This window comes from Eimeria tenella, genomic scaffold, assembly GCF_000499545.2.
Source record: "Eimeria tenella Houghton genomic scaffold, Eth_scaff34, whole genome shotgun sequence".
NCBI lineage: Eukaryota > Apicomplexa > Conoidasida > Eucoccidiorida > Eimeriidae > Eimeria > Eimeria tenella.
In genome coordinates, this window is record NW_013543186.1 from 105,131 (window position 1) to 119,439 (window position 14,309).

General features: G+C 48.9%; 5 protein-coding genes across 5 annotated transcripts; 3 read left to right on the forward strand and 2 right to left on the reverse strand.

Moving 5' to 3' along the window:
• Window positions 1-2,357: 2,357 nt before the first annotated feature.
• On the forward strand, window positions 2,358-2,903 carry ETH_00018945 (40S ribosomal protein S15A, putative; the record flags this gene model as incomplete). The annotated part of the gene is made up of 2 exons (XM_013376373.1): window positions 2,358-2,590; window positions 2,744-2,903. 2 exons carry the CDS (start codon window positions 2,358-2,360, stop codon window positions 2,901-2,903), a joined length of 393 nt encoding a protein of 130 aa, XP_013231827.1.
• A 1,241-nt stretch (window positions 2,904-4,144) lies between these two features.
• Window positions 4,145-5,704, reverse strand: ETH_00018950 (peroxisomal membrane protein, putative; the record flags this gene model as incomplete). The annotated part of the gene is made up of 5 exons (XM_013376374.1): window positions 4,145-4,222; window positions 4,337-4,489; window positions 4,636-4,691; window positions 4,821-4,900; window positions 5,022-5,704. 5 exons carry the CDS (start codon window positions 5,702-5,704, stop codon window positions 4,145-4,147), a joined length of 1,050 nt encoding a protein of 349 aa, XP_013231828.1.
• A 1,409-nt stretch (window positions 5,705-7,113) lies between these two features.
• Window positions 7,114-8,069, reverse strand: ETH_00018955 (uncharacterized protein; the record flags this gene model as incomplete). Its single annotated transcript, XM_013376375.1, has 4 exons — window positions 7,114-7,302; window positions 7,439-7,538; window positions 7,676-7,787; window positions 7,937-8,069. The coding sequence occupies 4 exons, from the start codon at window positions 8,067-8,069 to the stop codon at window positions 7,114-7,116; spliced, it is 534 nt and encodes a 177-aa protein (XP_013231829.1).
• A 1,307-nt stretch (window positions 8,070-9,376) lies between these two features.
• On the forward strand, window positions 9,377-9,778 carry ETH_00018960 (uncharacterized protein; the record flags this gene model as incomplete). The annotated part of the gene is made up of 1 exon (XM_013376376.1): window positions 9,377-9,778. One exon carries the CDS (start codon window positions 9,377-9,379, stop codon window positions 9,776-9,778), a length of 402 nt encoding a protein of 133 aa, XP_013231830.1.
• A 217-nt stretch (window positions 9,779-9,995) lies between these two features.
• ETH_00018965 (uncharacterized protein) lies at window positions 9,996-10,235 on the forward strand (the record flags this gene model as incomplete). Its single annotated transcript, XM_013376377.1, has 1 exon — window positions 9,996-10,235. The coding sequence occupies one exon, from the start codon at window positions 9,996-9,998 to the stop codon at window positions 10,233-10,235; it is 240 nt and encodes a 79-aa protein (XP_013231831.1).
• Window positions 10,236-14,309: the final 4,074 nt, after the last annotated feature.

The following is a 14,309-nucleotide window of genomic DNA, read 5'->3' on the forward strand; positions in this document are numbered from 1 at the left end:
AGGGGGAGCTCAACAAGCTCTAAACGTCTTTCGGGAGCCAGCCAGTTCGAAGTCTTTGGAAGACTCGAAGAGGCATGCAAGCAACACGAGATAAAACTCAGAACTGCTAATTTTTTAGTAGTAAGAACGGGTTCACGGATTGTAAACATTGGTAGACGACATTAGTTGCTTCTAGACAAAGAAACTGGGCAGTAATAATTCTACGAAGGAGGTAGAAGCTCTGCTGCACTAAATTACCCAGCAGTCGCCTGCTTTGGAGGTTTCAAAACCACGCATATTTCACTGAAGCTGGCTAATGCCTTTGATGGAATGCCGCCCTGGAGAAACGCAGCATGGTCCACTAAGCTAGATGCCTTGACGTACATTTGCTATGGTGAGATGCAGTGTCCCACTACGCAAGAGATTCTGAAACCGTTGACAGTGTTAGCCTAAAGTAAGTTTCAGGCCGTGAAAAACACTGAAGATGGCGTTTGAAGCAATGTAGGGTTACGACCCGGCTGAAGACGGAAGAACCATACGAGGTCACAGAGGTCTTCCTACGAGACGGCCTTTAGCTTGGAAGGCTTATTTGTGAGTTGGTCTGGCAATCTCTGCAATATATTTGGCAGATGGTCCCCGATGTAACCAAATAAATGAGTAGAGTGGAAATTTAGAAGCATTCCCAGATCGAGAGACCGCGTAAGCTGGGAACTGGCTTAAGCACGAGGTATGTTTAAGGGTTGCGTGAAACTTCTCTACGGAGCTTGTGTGAGTGCTACGCTGAGATCAATGTTTGGGAACAAAGAGAGGTCCCCGTATATCGCTGTTGCGCTGTCTCCTTGCACATTATCACCCTGCGAGTCAATCAGCCCCTACCAAGCGGCTGCATCATGCCGTTGGCCAGGCCATCTTCTAATGCCACTCGTCGTGACCCGTTGAAATTCTACCTGAGCTGCGCTTTCTGGTATTTGGCGGCTCTTTGAGAACAAGTCTAGGCTCTTGCATCACAAAGTTGGTAAGACGAAGTCACTGGAGTCTTCGGAAGCACTACACCTTGGCAAGTCCACAAGCCAATCTATTATGGTTTACGCCAGCCAAGCTACGATTTGTCAAAAGGGGAGAGAAACAGCACGAAATACCCGACTGCCCTGGAAAATATAAGGCGATTGAAGGATGAATAAATTCAGAAATAAAACTGGTTGAAAACGTAAAGCTTGAACTACATTCCGGGATATATTCGCAGCCTACTGAAGGCGTTACAAAAAGTATTGGAGGACCTTCTCATACGCAAGAAAAACTACAAGACCGACTGCATACGCTGTATGTTCCTCTACAAGCATTTCATCACCTAAATTGAAGAGACATACTCAAGGCAATCCAACTATACCAACCCCAGGCAACACCCTGGTAAAAAGACTCAGGTTAAGACGAAGAATGTAGCATCAGGATCTTCACCTGCTAAACAAATGCATGAAATATATTTGTATGCTCAAAATGAGGAAATGTATCGAGCTCGATTCTACGAACGCAACTTTAAAGCCCCAGAGAAGGTTCGGATGCGGGGTGCATCACGCCCCACGTGGGGCTGAGTTGGCTATTATGGAGGCTCTGTTGGGAACCTACCATTGTAGGCCTCCAAAGAACTGGAAAGGAAAACCTGCAGTCGGGCCATCGCACGTGCATCTTCTTGCAATCAATGAGCTGGAAAAGGCAAGTTCTGTCGAGGCATCTGATATTGGCACTGCCACGATGGAACAATTGTAGGCGTGCTGCCCCGGGGTGTGGGGTACCTGTATGTTTTCCGTGTTGTCTTCAAGACCTCAAATTTGTTACAATGCATCGGAAAATATCTTCTGTTTGCCTTCTGGCTGGTGGGAAAATCGTCCTTATGCGGTCACGCCAGCCCTACTACGGATGGTCGGGCGGAGCGACGGCTACTGTCGTACTTGCGTACACATCTTTATTTGTAGTAGCAACTTTTGCTGTGGTGTTCTCATGTACATCATCACTTTCAGACGTTAAATGCAGGGAACCCCTATTAATTTCCCCCCAGTTTACCGTTCGTGCCTCCGACGGCACGAGCCGAGGCAGCAGCGCTCTAATTCCCCTCCACTGCCTTGCCTTCAAGCAAACTGGCGTATTTGGCAGACTTAAGTGACCTGCTGTGGGTAACTAGACAAATTGGAGTTGAACTGCTGTGCGGCTGTGCACGGGGATGCGTTGCGTTTTTGTCGGGGATTTGGAATAACATGACTATGGGCTGTTAAACTTGTGCACACTTCTTTGAGTTGGATCTGCTTGGTCCCTAAGTTGCGAACCTCCGCAATGTTGGTGGCTTTCTGAAGCTGCCGTAGTGTACAGTGTTTTTTCTCTTGCAGATGGTGCGCATGTCCGTTTTAGCCGACTGCCTCAAGACGATCGTCAACGCGGAAAAGCGAGGACGCCGTCAGGTGCTTATTCGGCCATCAAGCAAGGTGGTCGTTAAGTTCCTGCAGTGCATGCAGAGGCGTGGCTACATCGGTGAATTCGAGATTGTCGATGACCACCGTTCGAAGAAGATTGTTGTTGATCTGCTTGGGCGCATCAACAAGTGCGGTGTAATCAGCCCAAGGTGAGTTTTACAAAAAGAAGTTCTAATGCACATAAAATCGCCATCGAAAGGCTTTAGACTAAAGCCCAGAAACGATGGGGCCGTGTTAACGGCTTGCTTCGTCAAAGGGAGGCCACTCTGAACTGACCTTGCTTGTTTGTGGCTCGACTTCAGGTACGATGTGACGGTTGCGAATATTGAAAAATACTGCTCGAACTTGCTGCCATCGCGTCAGTTTGGCCACTTGGTGCTGACGACTGCTTATGGGATTATGGACCATGAGGAAGCCCGTAGGAAGCATACCGGAGGGAAGATTCTCGGTTTTTTCTTCTGAGCCGTTACATGCGTAGGGGCATCGTGAATTGAGTGCGCCATCTGGCGGGCACAGTGGCTAGTGCATCCTTGCGTTGCTTCCGAAGCGGCAATTCTTCAAGCAGCGCTTGATTTGGACTCTGTGCGCTCAAGTTATTTTAAGCATTAAGCGAAAGCAGTTCCCATCGAACTAGTCCGACCTTTTTACGTAGCTCGTCTCAAGTACATTCGCGGGAAGCCGCGCAACGTTGCTGACACGGAGTTTTTACGACAGACAGCGCGCGTACAAGAGTGTCTCACTAAAACAGAAATGACGCCAGTCAGTCAGGTGGCCGTCTGAGGGCCCTGCTCGGGTTTTATGGTAGACGCCCGCATACTGGAGCACGGCCAAGTTCCCGGAGGCTAATGTGCGGCCAGTTGCGTTGGAACCGTATACAGCACAAGGGAGCGGCGAGTCAGCGATGGGCAAACGGGATGTTAGCCTTAAGCGTCGCAGCGCAAAATTAGCTCACTTCAACTGGATATTTCGAGGTTGCCCATTCTTTGACATCCTTAATGATCTGAACAAGTGGACGACGAAGGGAAGCAGCTGTTCATACACGGTAAACATTATTGCGGAGGATAGCAGTGTGGCCGTAAGCTTTGATGGCAGTCCTGAATAGAGACCTTGCGGACCCTCCGTCTCAAGGATCATAATTAGGCTCCGTACGCTCGCTGCGCGGGACACATAATGGCATCACGCAGCACAGGCATCATTGCTACTGAGCTTAGATTGGAGTGAGACAGGTGGAGCGTTAACTTTCGTGGCGGTCGGGAAGCCATTCACAAGTAACCGCCGTGGGAGGCGGCTGCCCAACAAAGGCATGCGAATTAGGAGTCTACACGACTGAGACTGGCGCTACTGCGTTTTCCGTACATGAGTAGTCCTTAACGTTGAACACTTTGCTCTGCGCTCTGGTTTTGACCACAAGGTACGGGTAGGTCACCAGCGTTGCAACCAGCTTTGCCGTGAGACCTGAAGCAGCGCTGCACAGTCACCGTCCTGGAGGGTCGCAAGCCTAGAAAGGATATGCCCATGAAGAACTATGCACAGTACCACTGTCGATCAAGTGCGTAGAATCCAAGTGATGCGTTTCCAGTGTGCGGTATGTTCCATGGCTTCGTTGCATACATCTACCGTGCAAGGTGCAGAGAGAGTAATGCGGAGAAGGCGCACCCATAAGAAATGATTCAGCTGGTGTTACATGGGCCCGGAGAAGCTTTTCAGAAGCGAAGGGTCGCGGGCTGTTGTGCTGACTGCTGAGTGAAGTTGACGAGGACGCTGGTGAGCTCATGCGCCATCTCTAGTACCAAAACGAACGCAAAAACAGACGTTAGAAAAGTATTAAGGCAGCCCGAAACCGAACATTGGCCATTCTCTGTTTTCGTATTAGTCAGCGGAGGCTTAAACCCAACCTGTTTGAGTTGCAATACTTTCACTCTCAAGTGATCATAGAGAGCAAACTGAATAGCTGGGTTCAGAACCAGAACCAGCGCTGGTACTATTCCAGCAAGCCATCCGCGAAATCCTTCTTCTTGGAGAATTTCAACCAGCATCTTGAAAATCCCCTGGAATCCCTCAACAGCACATCACTAAGCACGCGGGAACAATCGCAAAGCACCGGACTATGACTTGGTTGGTCAAGTCCTGCGTCCTATTTGCTACACTGCGTCGGCAGTTTGTCGCGGGGTAGCGTTAATTCCGAAGGCCTTACTTGCTCTTTAGCCTTAGTGGAAAAATCAACCTTGAGCCGAGTGTTGGCCACCCAGACTGAGTGAGAATATGAAGCAGCACTCCGACCCCATCTTGCTCAAGAGCACCATACCAGTACCTGGAATCTTTTACTTTTGGAGTGCATAGGCTCCTTTAGCATTAGCTACAAGACTGTTTAGTACTTACATGGATTGCTAATGACTGTAGAGCATATTCCTGCACCAATCGCCATGGGGAGATTCGTGCCAGTTCTGGGCTTTGGGCCTCTGCTGTGAAAAAATACTCCAAAATCGACCATACCAACAGGTACCACTTCAATCACGTTTTCGCTCGCTTAAAGACGCTTCGACCTACGGTGAGAAAATTTGCTTAAAATGTACTACCCACCGGTTCTTCTCCTTTTGTTTCGCTAACGTGTAAACGAAAAAGTATGTGCCCCAGCTGAAGATAACTCCTGCGAGTGCAGCTCTCATCCCCCTATATAAGCGCCTCCAGCCGCCATGATGCAAGTGGAGGTTAGCAACTTCCCAAACAGTTCCTCCTCGGACTGACTGGATGGTGCGAAGGGAGTCTAAAGGGTAAACGACTCCCATCGCCACGACGGCCCCCGCTGCTCCAGCCAACGTGTGCAGAAACGCATGCGTTACGTCACTTATCTTCGGAGGTGTGTTTGCGGCAACTGCAGCAGCCACTGCAGCTGCACTTGCAGCTTCATCTGTGCGGTTGAATCTGCCAGCAGCTCCAATTCTTGGGGTCATCCACTGGCCGCCCAGGTCATTGCCCTCGAACTGTTCTAGAAGGCTGCTCTTCTGGGAAACAGGATGGAGCACATAAGAAGCTTGCTGTTTTGCTTCGCTTGACCTGGAGCGGCGCAGCTGTCGCTTCCACAAGGGAAACAGGGCTTCAGCACCAGGGGAGGCAAGTCCTTCACCTATTGTTGAAACGCGGGTCAGCGTGGGGGTTGGGTGTATTGGAATGGGGGATACAAATACTGGAAGATCTTCGGTATCGTCATCCATGGCCTCTAGAGCCTGTACCTCCGCTATTCTCGGCAAATCACGACGCGTCATTGAAGCTTGTTTCTAGAGTGGCTCTGGTGTTTTTCGCTAGAATTGAGGCAAGGAGCGATCTACCGGACCGTTCAACGGCTTAATCGCATTTAATGCTCCTGATTGTTCTCCTTTCTGGGTGAAAAAAGCCGTGGACAAAGGCATATGGCGTATGGGTTTCTCAGGACACCGTCTCAACCCGCTTCTCCAATACACCCTCGGGAAAAATACTGAAGAACTACTCCATGAAGCCTTCCACAGCTCCACTGATTAATATTCCAAGCTTGTTGACAGTGCGATAGTCAAATATTCAGTCATGATACCTGTTGTTTGATGCCGCCTACAGGCAAGTAGGCGTACTCGCATGAGGTCCCGCTGCTCCTACAAAGAGCCTGACTTCCGCTGAAATACAAGCCGCATGCAAATCCAGATATATTTTTGAATGTGTTTAATTACAGTTGATGTTGCATGCCCAGATGCCGTGACCAGAGGGCTAATCTTGGTGGCTGCCGACCGACGAACGGGGTGACCACCGGTGCTTCCCGCGCACTACGGCACTCCGTGCACTGCGGAACCTCCTTCAGATTTCTTACTGTACTGTGCTGTCATAAATATTATGGATGAGACTTACGTAAGTTCTCTTCGTAGCAAGGGCAGATTGCCTTACTAGTGATTGTTATGTGCTTTACCCTCAAATGTGATGCTCTTCTGCACTTCTCTTTGACTTTCATACTGATGCGTACACATCTACAGCTATCTGATTTGCGCCAGTATTCAAATGTATCTAGACGCTTCGCATATCTTATAAGCCATGCCGGGGCCCGCTGCAGTGAAACATCCTCGGTACGGCACCATCCGTGGAACCTTGCACTGTAGCCCTGTATATAATCAATACGCCTCCCCACCAATGGTTTTTCCACAATTTTCAAAGGGGCTTGGGCCTCCCGTGTCTCAAAGGCATTGCCGGCGCATTCCCTAAGGGATGCACCCGAAGCGCTGACAGTCTGCACTGGATGAGCCTTCGGCGCACTGCGTCGAAATCCGTCCTCAGAGAGACTAAAATTTGGCTCCATGTAGCTCCGCTAGGCTTCTGGGCTACACATACGACTGGGCAACTATAACATGCTATTGACTGAATGGGGGAAATGCAGTACTACCAAAACGTAATGAATCTGCTCTAAAACGTCTTGCTGGTTGATACGGTGTATAAATCTACCGTGTAAATGACCCTGCGTACAGTTTACTGAAGAAAAGGTCGACAAAATGGTGTGCGGCAAAGTAGGTCCCCAGTTTCGCCAGCAGGCAACAAGCCAAACTCGAGTACGGCTTAGCCAGTGGAAAAAGGGCAGGCCCAATATCTGTACCACCTGCGGGGGCCAAAACCCTAACGAAGTATGCGCTTATGGCGCGCTCTTCTCCAAATCGATTGGCTAGCCAATTAGCCCGGACCACCATTTCCCCATCTTCGATATTAAAGACCTTGACTCACTCAAGCTTGCATCCGTTTGTTCAGCGTGACCTTTGGCACGTTGAATGCTTTCCCTTTGCATGTACAGATTGCAAAGGATATTCGCGCCTACCTCTTCAGTTTCTTCGGCAAGTTTTCGTGTGCTGGCTAGCTGAGAAACGCCGAAACGAAAAGGGAGATCTGGCCTCAACTGCCAGTGCTTCCGGTCGGGAAAAAGGGTTTACGCATGTGAGCAGCACGGCAAGAAAGCACGAAAGGATACGTTGATTCCAGGCGTTATGCCTTACCTGAACGTTCGCATTCTTAAGCCTTTCCAAAGTATGATCACACTGTCTCCCTTCAGTGGTTGTAGGCGCTTTGCTCGCACCCGAAGCAGCTAGCAGGCATCTGCAGCGCACTCAAGCCAACATTGCAGGCAAAACACTACCGCCTCGCTTTGATGGCACGGCAAAGCAAACACTGATTCTGTCTCCCCCTGTGTTTTATTTCAGTTCAAGTCAGCGCTTGGCAGTAAAAATTCACACCTGCGTTCCAGGGAGGCAAACTCATTGCGGCAGGTCTGGAGCTGACTTAAATGGCAGTTTCGCTGAGCTAGGGACATTGAACGCAATTCCATTTCAAATGCCCCAAGGCAATCTGAGGGCATTCATAGTATCAGATCAGATGCCACGATTCACGGAGCAGAAAAAGTCACAGAAAAGCTAAGTTCCTCGGCGGCTGTCGGGTCATTGACTGCCGCGCAACCTGAGCAAGGGCATGTCGCTCAAAACAGCTGTAGTCCTTGCCTTTGATTTCGCTCAGCTTTGACTGTGCAAGCACTGGCATTCGCGATGTATCTCTGCCGGACTCATGATCATCTAGCATGCTTTCCACCTCAGCACGCAGGCTGTTGAATTCCGTCACGTACTCGTTCAACATTTCCACCGAGGTAAGCTATTCCAGGAGCCACACGCCAAACTGTCGCCATTCACCATGCTACCTCATAATGATGCTAGAGCACATGCTCGTGCCCATGCTGGATTGAATTAACACACGCGCCTGTGCAAATAACAGCTTCTATTCCCGTTTTCAATGTGACGTCGAAGGGCAGTGCTTGCCTTAGCGCAGACGCTGAAAAGCAATGCACGGAGCGTGATGCGGATGGTGGGAGGAGCTTAATCCCTGTCTTCACAATGCAGGAATTTGAAATGGCTGGTACCGTGCCAGGATCGCCACAAATACGCCTGGCCCGAGCATTGGCCCGTGAGACGACCAAACCCCACGCCAATTCACCTCCCTTAAGATTTACAGTTGAAAAAACAAACAGGCTCTCTCGCGCTGTAGTCGTTTAATACATCACTGAGCCTGTTCACGAGAAGCCACTTCTCCGAGGCTGCCAGGCGCGTGGTAGCCCACCAGTTAGCCTTGTTGGGGCTTCGGAGGGCTTCGCTATCCAATGAAGGAAAAAAGTATGAGAAATGCATTGAGAAAACCAGCATAACTCTTGTATGTGGCTAAAACGTGCTGAAACATTTCACGGTCGGAGTTTGCCGTTCGGGGCTCTTCAGGGTATGACACAGGACCAACGTTTGACCTGGTTGGCTGGACGCGTTGAACCAGCACGGACAATGATGTTTTAAATAGGCTTTCATCATGGTTGTCATTGAATATCTGCACATGGGGAAAAGTCTTAGTAAATTCTAGTCACTTGGGTGTGGCACAGCGGGCTGCACCATGAGACTCTAGGCTGGATTTTACTACGAATAATATCAGTTCTACTTCTCTACAGTAGAGCACATGTTATAAAGCCTTTGCTGCGCACAGCTGACGTGTACTAAAGCAGGAACTTTCTTTTTTCTGAACGGGAAACTCCTTAAAGGCCCACGCTAAGCCTACCTGCACGCGGAGGAAGTGACCCTGCGCAGTGCAGCTTGGTCTTATTCTCCTGGGCTCAGCACAGTCCAAAAGACTGACAATTTATTATGCTTCAGAGGTCACCTCACAGACTTTGCAGCGCTAGGTGCCTAACTATTGAGCTAGTGATTTCGACTGAGTGCATCAGAGGATCAGACTGAATCCCGTGGACACCGTGGTAACTTCAGCAACCACACTTGCTTGAACAGCGTGGATTTTATCTTGGTTATCCTGGTCCTCCCGTACCTCTGTCAAACAACGTCTGCAGAAGTCCTGGGCTGAGATGTCATGCGCATAACCTCTAAATTTGACGACAAATATTCCTCACCAAAATGCCAGAGAGATCAAGTAAAGCTGGGAAGGGGGGTCGAAGACCCCGTTTAGAGCCCACTGAGAAGCAGCGAGCTGATATCAAGGAAGCATTTGACCTCTTCGATGCTGAGGGCACGGGGACAATTGACGCAAAGGAAGTGAGAGTGGCCTTGAGAGCCTTGGGATTTGAACCGTCAGGAGATGAACTGAAGAGGCTTATTGCAGAAGTTGAACGGAATAGAAAAGTTGCAAGGAATAACGAGGGAGCGGATAAGCAAAGAAACAGTACGAGTGTTCTGACCTCTGACACCGTCACTTTTTTCATCGTTCGGCTAGTCCGAAGCTTATCCATGTTGTTGGATGACATAGGTCATCAGGAGAAGCCTGATACTTGTGTACGTGACACCAAACAGGACGATTAAGCGTAACATTTGTGGTGCATCTTGAGCATGCTGCTCTGTGTGAGTGCGTTTTCTGTGCAGCAATTCAAGGTACTGAGCAGGAATCCTTGGGGCAACTAGACTACAATGACTTTCTGGAGATCATGAAAATCAAAATGAATGAAAAGCCAACCCGAGAGCAGCTTAGCAAAGGTATGAGAAAACTAAGTACGGTGCAGACTACATCTGAAGCCAAGGCATGGACCACAACACAACTACAACACAGCCGATGTTCCACATTGCGGATGCACGCGCCGCAGGTTTCTTGGCTCTTTCTAATGGCAAGGATGTGATAACGTGGGATGACTTAAAAAAGGCATCCAACGACTTGGGGGAACAGTTGTCGGACGAAGAACTTCGCGAAATGCTTGCGCATGCTTCCCCTGGAAAATCACTGCACGTAACAGAAGAAGATTTCTTCCGAATACTTAGAGGCTGATGACCAGCCTGCACCCAGACTTACTAGAATTCGAAATGCTCGTAAGAGAATTTGCATTCCTTTCTGATAAAAGGTACAGTAGCTGGGCACACAAAGTTTTTCACCACACAAGCAGCTTCCAGTGACCAGAGCTGCGCCCCAACAAGAAGCAACAACTGGAGTCGGCAGATGAGGCGTCTTGCAGTAATATTTGAAGACACATGCTGCTCCCTTTGTGGAGGGGCCCCCGAAGTGTGTACTGCTGCTAACTCAGAAGCCACTAGAAAAGACACCGCCGAATGGAGGCTACCTGAAACTGTCGGCTTTAGACAAGTTGAAATATGCACAGTGAAATGATTGCTTCGCGTCCCATTTACTGTGAAAATATCACACTGGCAGGCCCAATGGATACTAAAGCTCACATGTGCCGTTTGCAAACTCCAAGCGCTTTCTGCCCAGCGCTGCGCCATTTGTGTGCATGAATTCTGTATCACTATTCCTCACCATGGAAGCCCACGAAATGGCATGCTCAATTAGGCTTGCCTGCCTCCCGCAGGCTACTGTAGAGCCCGTGAAGCAGTGCTGATAGCTTCAATGCAGGTTGAATTGCAAACGGACCGCCTGGAGTGGTTATATCAACAGATGCTAGTTGCTGCACTCAGATGTCAGCTCAGGAAGCCACTCGATATGGTTTGTCCCCCAACAAGGGGATGCTGAGTCAACATCTTATGTATTTGCTCTTGCTGAGCGCTGCAGCATTACAATGTTGCCGGATGATGAGTGGCTGCTGCGCTTTGGCCAGCATTCAAGCGCTTCCCCCGCGTTCCACGGCTTTAACGATGTTCTTTGATCATGTTTAGTGCTTTGACTTTCATGGCCACTACTTTGCTGTTGGTATGAGCGGTTCTCATTACGGTCGGAGATAAGGAAGGTACGGAGATTTGAAGAAGGACGGAGGCAGTCTTCGTGCACACGGCGCCCATTGCACTGATGCGTCTACTTCTTTGCTTCGCTCTAGTATCTGGGCAGTGGCTCACGAGAAGTGGCGATCTAGTGACCGGGACCATTAAGTCGAGTGTTCACAGACCTGTTAGACAATCTAATCTGAGAAAGATAGTTGACACTATAAAGTATGTACAGTAACTCTGTACATCACCATGCCGTGCTTCAGATGCTGTACACCCATCAAAGTTTCGCAATAGCCTTCATGGATTGTAGCGGGTCGGAATTTATAGATATTTTCGCTCCTTAAAGTTTACATTTGCAGATGCAGGTATATCCAAGCCCTGGCGAAGCACGTAACGGCACGACAGGTGCTTAGACACGTGTTTCGAGGGCGACTCTGGGATTCATGTAAAATCTTCCGAATCTGCGGAAGTAGCAAAATAACCCTACCTTGGACGTGGAGAGCTAGCTGAGGTGCGCAGCTATGCTGGGGCATTCTCACCTTATTCCCTCCAAAGTATGCATTACGCATAGCGTGCGTTTCTGCCACTGAAAAACGTGCGGATTTGTCGTTCGTCTAGGAGCTACCAGCCGATACGAAACATCCTGCTCTGCTGAAAGCTCTGGGAATCCAAAAAGAACCCCCGAAACTCATTGCCTAACTCATGAAATGGTTGGAAGATTGCTGTGTTCGGGGATTCTGATAGAAACGTTCCAACTTTGTAAACTGCTAGGCATTTACTGCGACGCTGCCGCCTAGGGTAGAGCGAATAGATGGAATAGACGACGATACTTGCTTAGAAGGCGGTGAACCCCACTTTATTGACGCCAGCTACTGGAGCAATATCAATGAGCTCCACTTAACTGTGACCTGACCCATCCTCAGAAGCTCCAGCCCTACGTAGTAGCCTCTTTGTGGCTTCATCACAGAAGTTTTGCCTTCTGTACGTTTGCCTGAGGAAAGAGAGCCGTTCAACAGGGCTCCTGACACTCCTAATGCTATATTTTAAGTTCTGCTACTGTTTTATTGCTGCAGTTCTTCCGTTGCAGTCTTATGTAGCTTATTTATATGCATGCATGCAGAGAATAGTCGCAATAGTCGAATGCGCCTTATTATTGCTATGCCTCAAGCTATTTTCATCACCTTCATTTCAACTACAAGTTCCTCTGGCTCACTTCTATATATACAAGTAAAGGAAAGTCGAAGTAATTCAACAACTCACGGCAAGAAGTATGCAAAGACAGGACAGAAGGGCTCGTCAAGCACATGCGTTGACGACAAAAAGCACACAGCCTTATTTCCCATGAAATATATTCAGAAGAGAAATTTTACCACTCCCTCTTAGAGCAAATAGGATAATGAATCTTGAAGCACATCAATTATCTGAATTTTTGTCAGGTACAGATGATACTATCTTCTGAAAGAGTAGGCTTGACCTTGAAGCGCCAAAAATAAGATGGAGAAAACGCTCAGAGCTGCAGACAGTAAATGAGGACTGCGTTACACGAAGCTTCTTGAGCTATCAAGGGAGGCAATTTCTTGCCTCTGAAAGTTCCTATATGCCGTTTTATTTCTTGGGAAATAAAACAAGGCTCGCTACAGGGAAAACGGGAATGGTGCTTACGTCAAGAAAAACTGCCTCGGAGGCACGAGCCTTGTAAAGGTTGATCGAGCGAACTCATGAGCTTTGCGATAATGTATCTCTCCTGCAGTTAACGTATCTATGCGAAGAATGCACGTCTTCTGTCCATGCTGCCTGGTGACTGTAGGATTCTGAGAAATATCATTGAAAACAGCCCAATGCCACGTGCGTGGCATTGGGCTGTTTCCTGTAACAAGCAACAAACCCCTACAGCTACAGCTCTCTCCATTTTCTGCTGTTGCTGCTGCTGTCTCCCTATGTTGCTTTCTTGCTGGTGCTGCGCCGGCTGCTGTGAGGTCTCCGCCTCTACTTCTGTTGCCGGCGACTCACCGCCTCCTCGCTGACTAGGCCCAGCTTCGCTTTCTCTGCTATCAAGGGGCCTCAGTTGCTGCCTCTGTCGTCTGTAGTCTCCTTCGCGTTCAGCAAGACGATTGACTGCGTCTCCCTTGGCCCTTCAGGCTCTCCGTCTAGGGTTTTTCCTGTTCTGTGCCTTTTCCCTTAGGTTGGATACCTCCTTACGGTGTCTTCTCTAACGTATTCGACCTATGTGTACGTTCTTAGGTGTCTCGCTCAAGCGTCTCTTTAGGGCACCTTTTCTGGGCAGTCTGTTTAGAGTGTTTTCCAGTGTTGTCTCCTTACGATGTCTTCTGAGAGTGTCCCTCTAGTGCGACTTCTCGATTGCGGCTGCACGCCACATGGGTTACCTAAAAATTCTGCTCCCGTTTCCTTTTGTGTGTCCTCAGGGACGGAAAACGCTCCCATGGCTTCGCAAAAAATGTAGTTCTCAGAACGGTAATCTTTCAAAATTGACCTCTGGTTGAAAGGTGACTGGTCAGGAATTAGCAAGAGGGGACCGACCATGTAGTGGAAGAGATAAGCTTTCCTGCATTGCTGTTTTGCCTCGCGTCAACGTGGCTTGTTCGTGGTTGTGTGCATGTTCTCGTCAGTTGCGTGGGGACTCCCCAGCGTACGGGGCACCTGCTGAACCGAACTGAGCTTGTTGACGCATAAAATGCCGAATGTGCAGTTTTAATGTCGAATCAAGCTGACTGCGTAGATGTAGTAACGTGCATGTTCGACGACCTGGGCCGCAAGAAAGAGCTCAGATGAAGGTAATGAGATGCACTTGCCATTCAACTGGAGTAAGCTGACCGGATTCCCAAAGTCTGAGGCGACCGCTGACGGTCAAGAACTTCAGATGTCTCCCTCAGTGGTCTTTATGAAGCAAATCACTTGATGGTGCGGCCAATATGGTAAAAATAAGCCACAGAAGCATCTACAAGCTGAGGATGACTATGTGGAAGTATCCATGAAATTAGGTACTCAAAATGGAAGAACTGCTGGGCATGCTGCAAATGTGCGAGAACTAGTAGAAACATGCATGGATTCCTGCTGTATCAAGCAGAAAGTAGCCATAATAGATCCTTGCCCAACGTAGACAAAGGATGACTATCTTCCGTCTCTACCAGATTCCACCCCAATGTATTCAGTCGATAGTTACGATGCT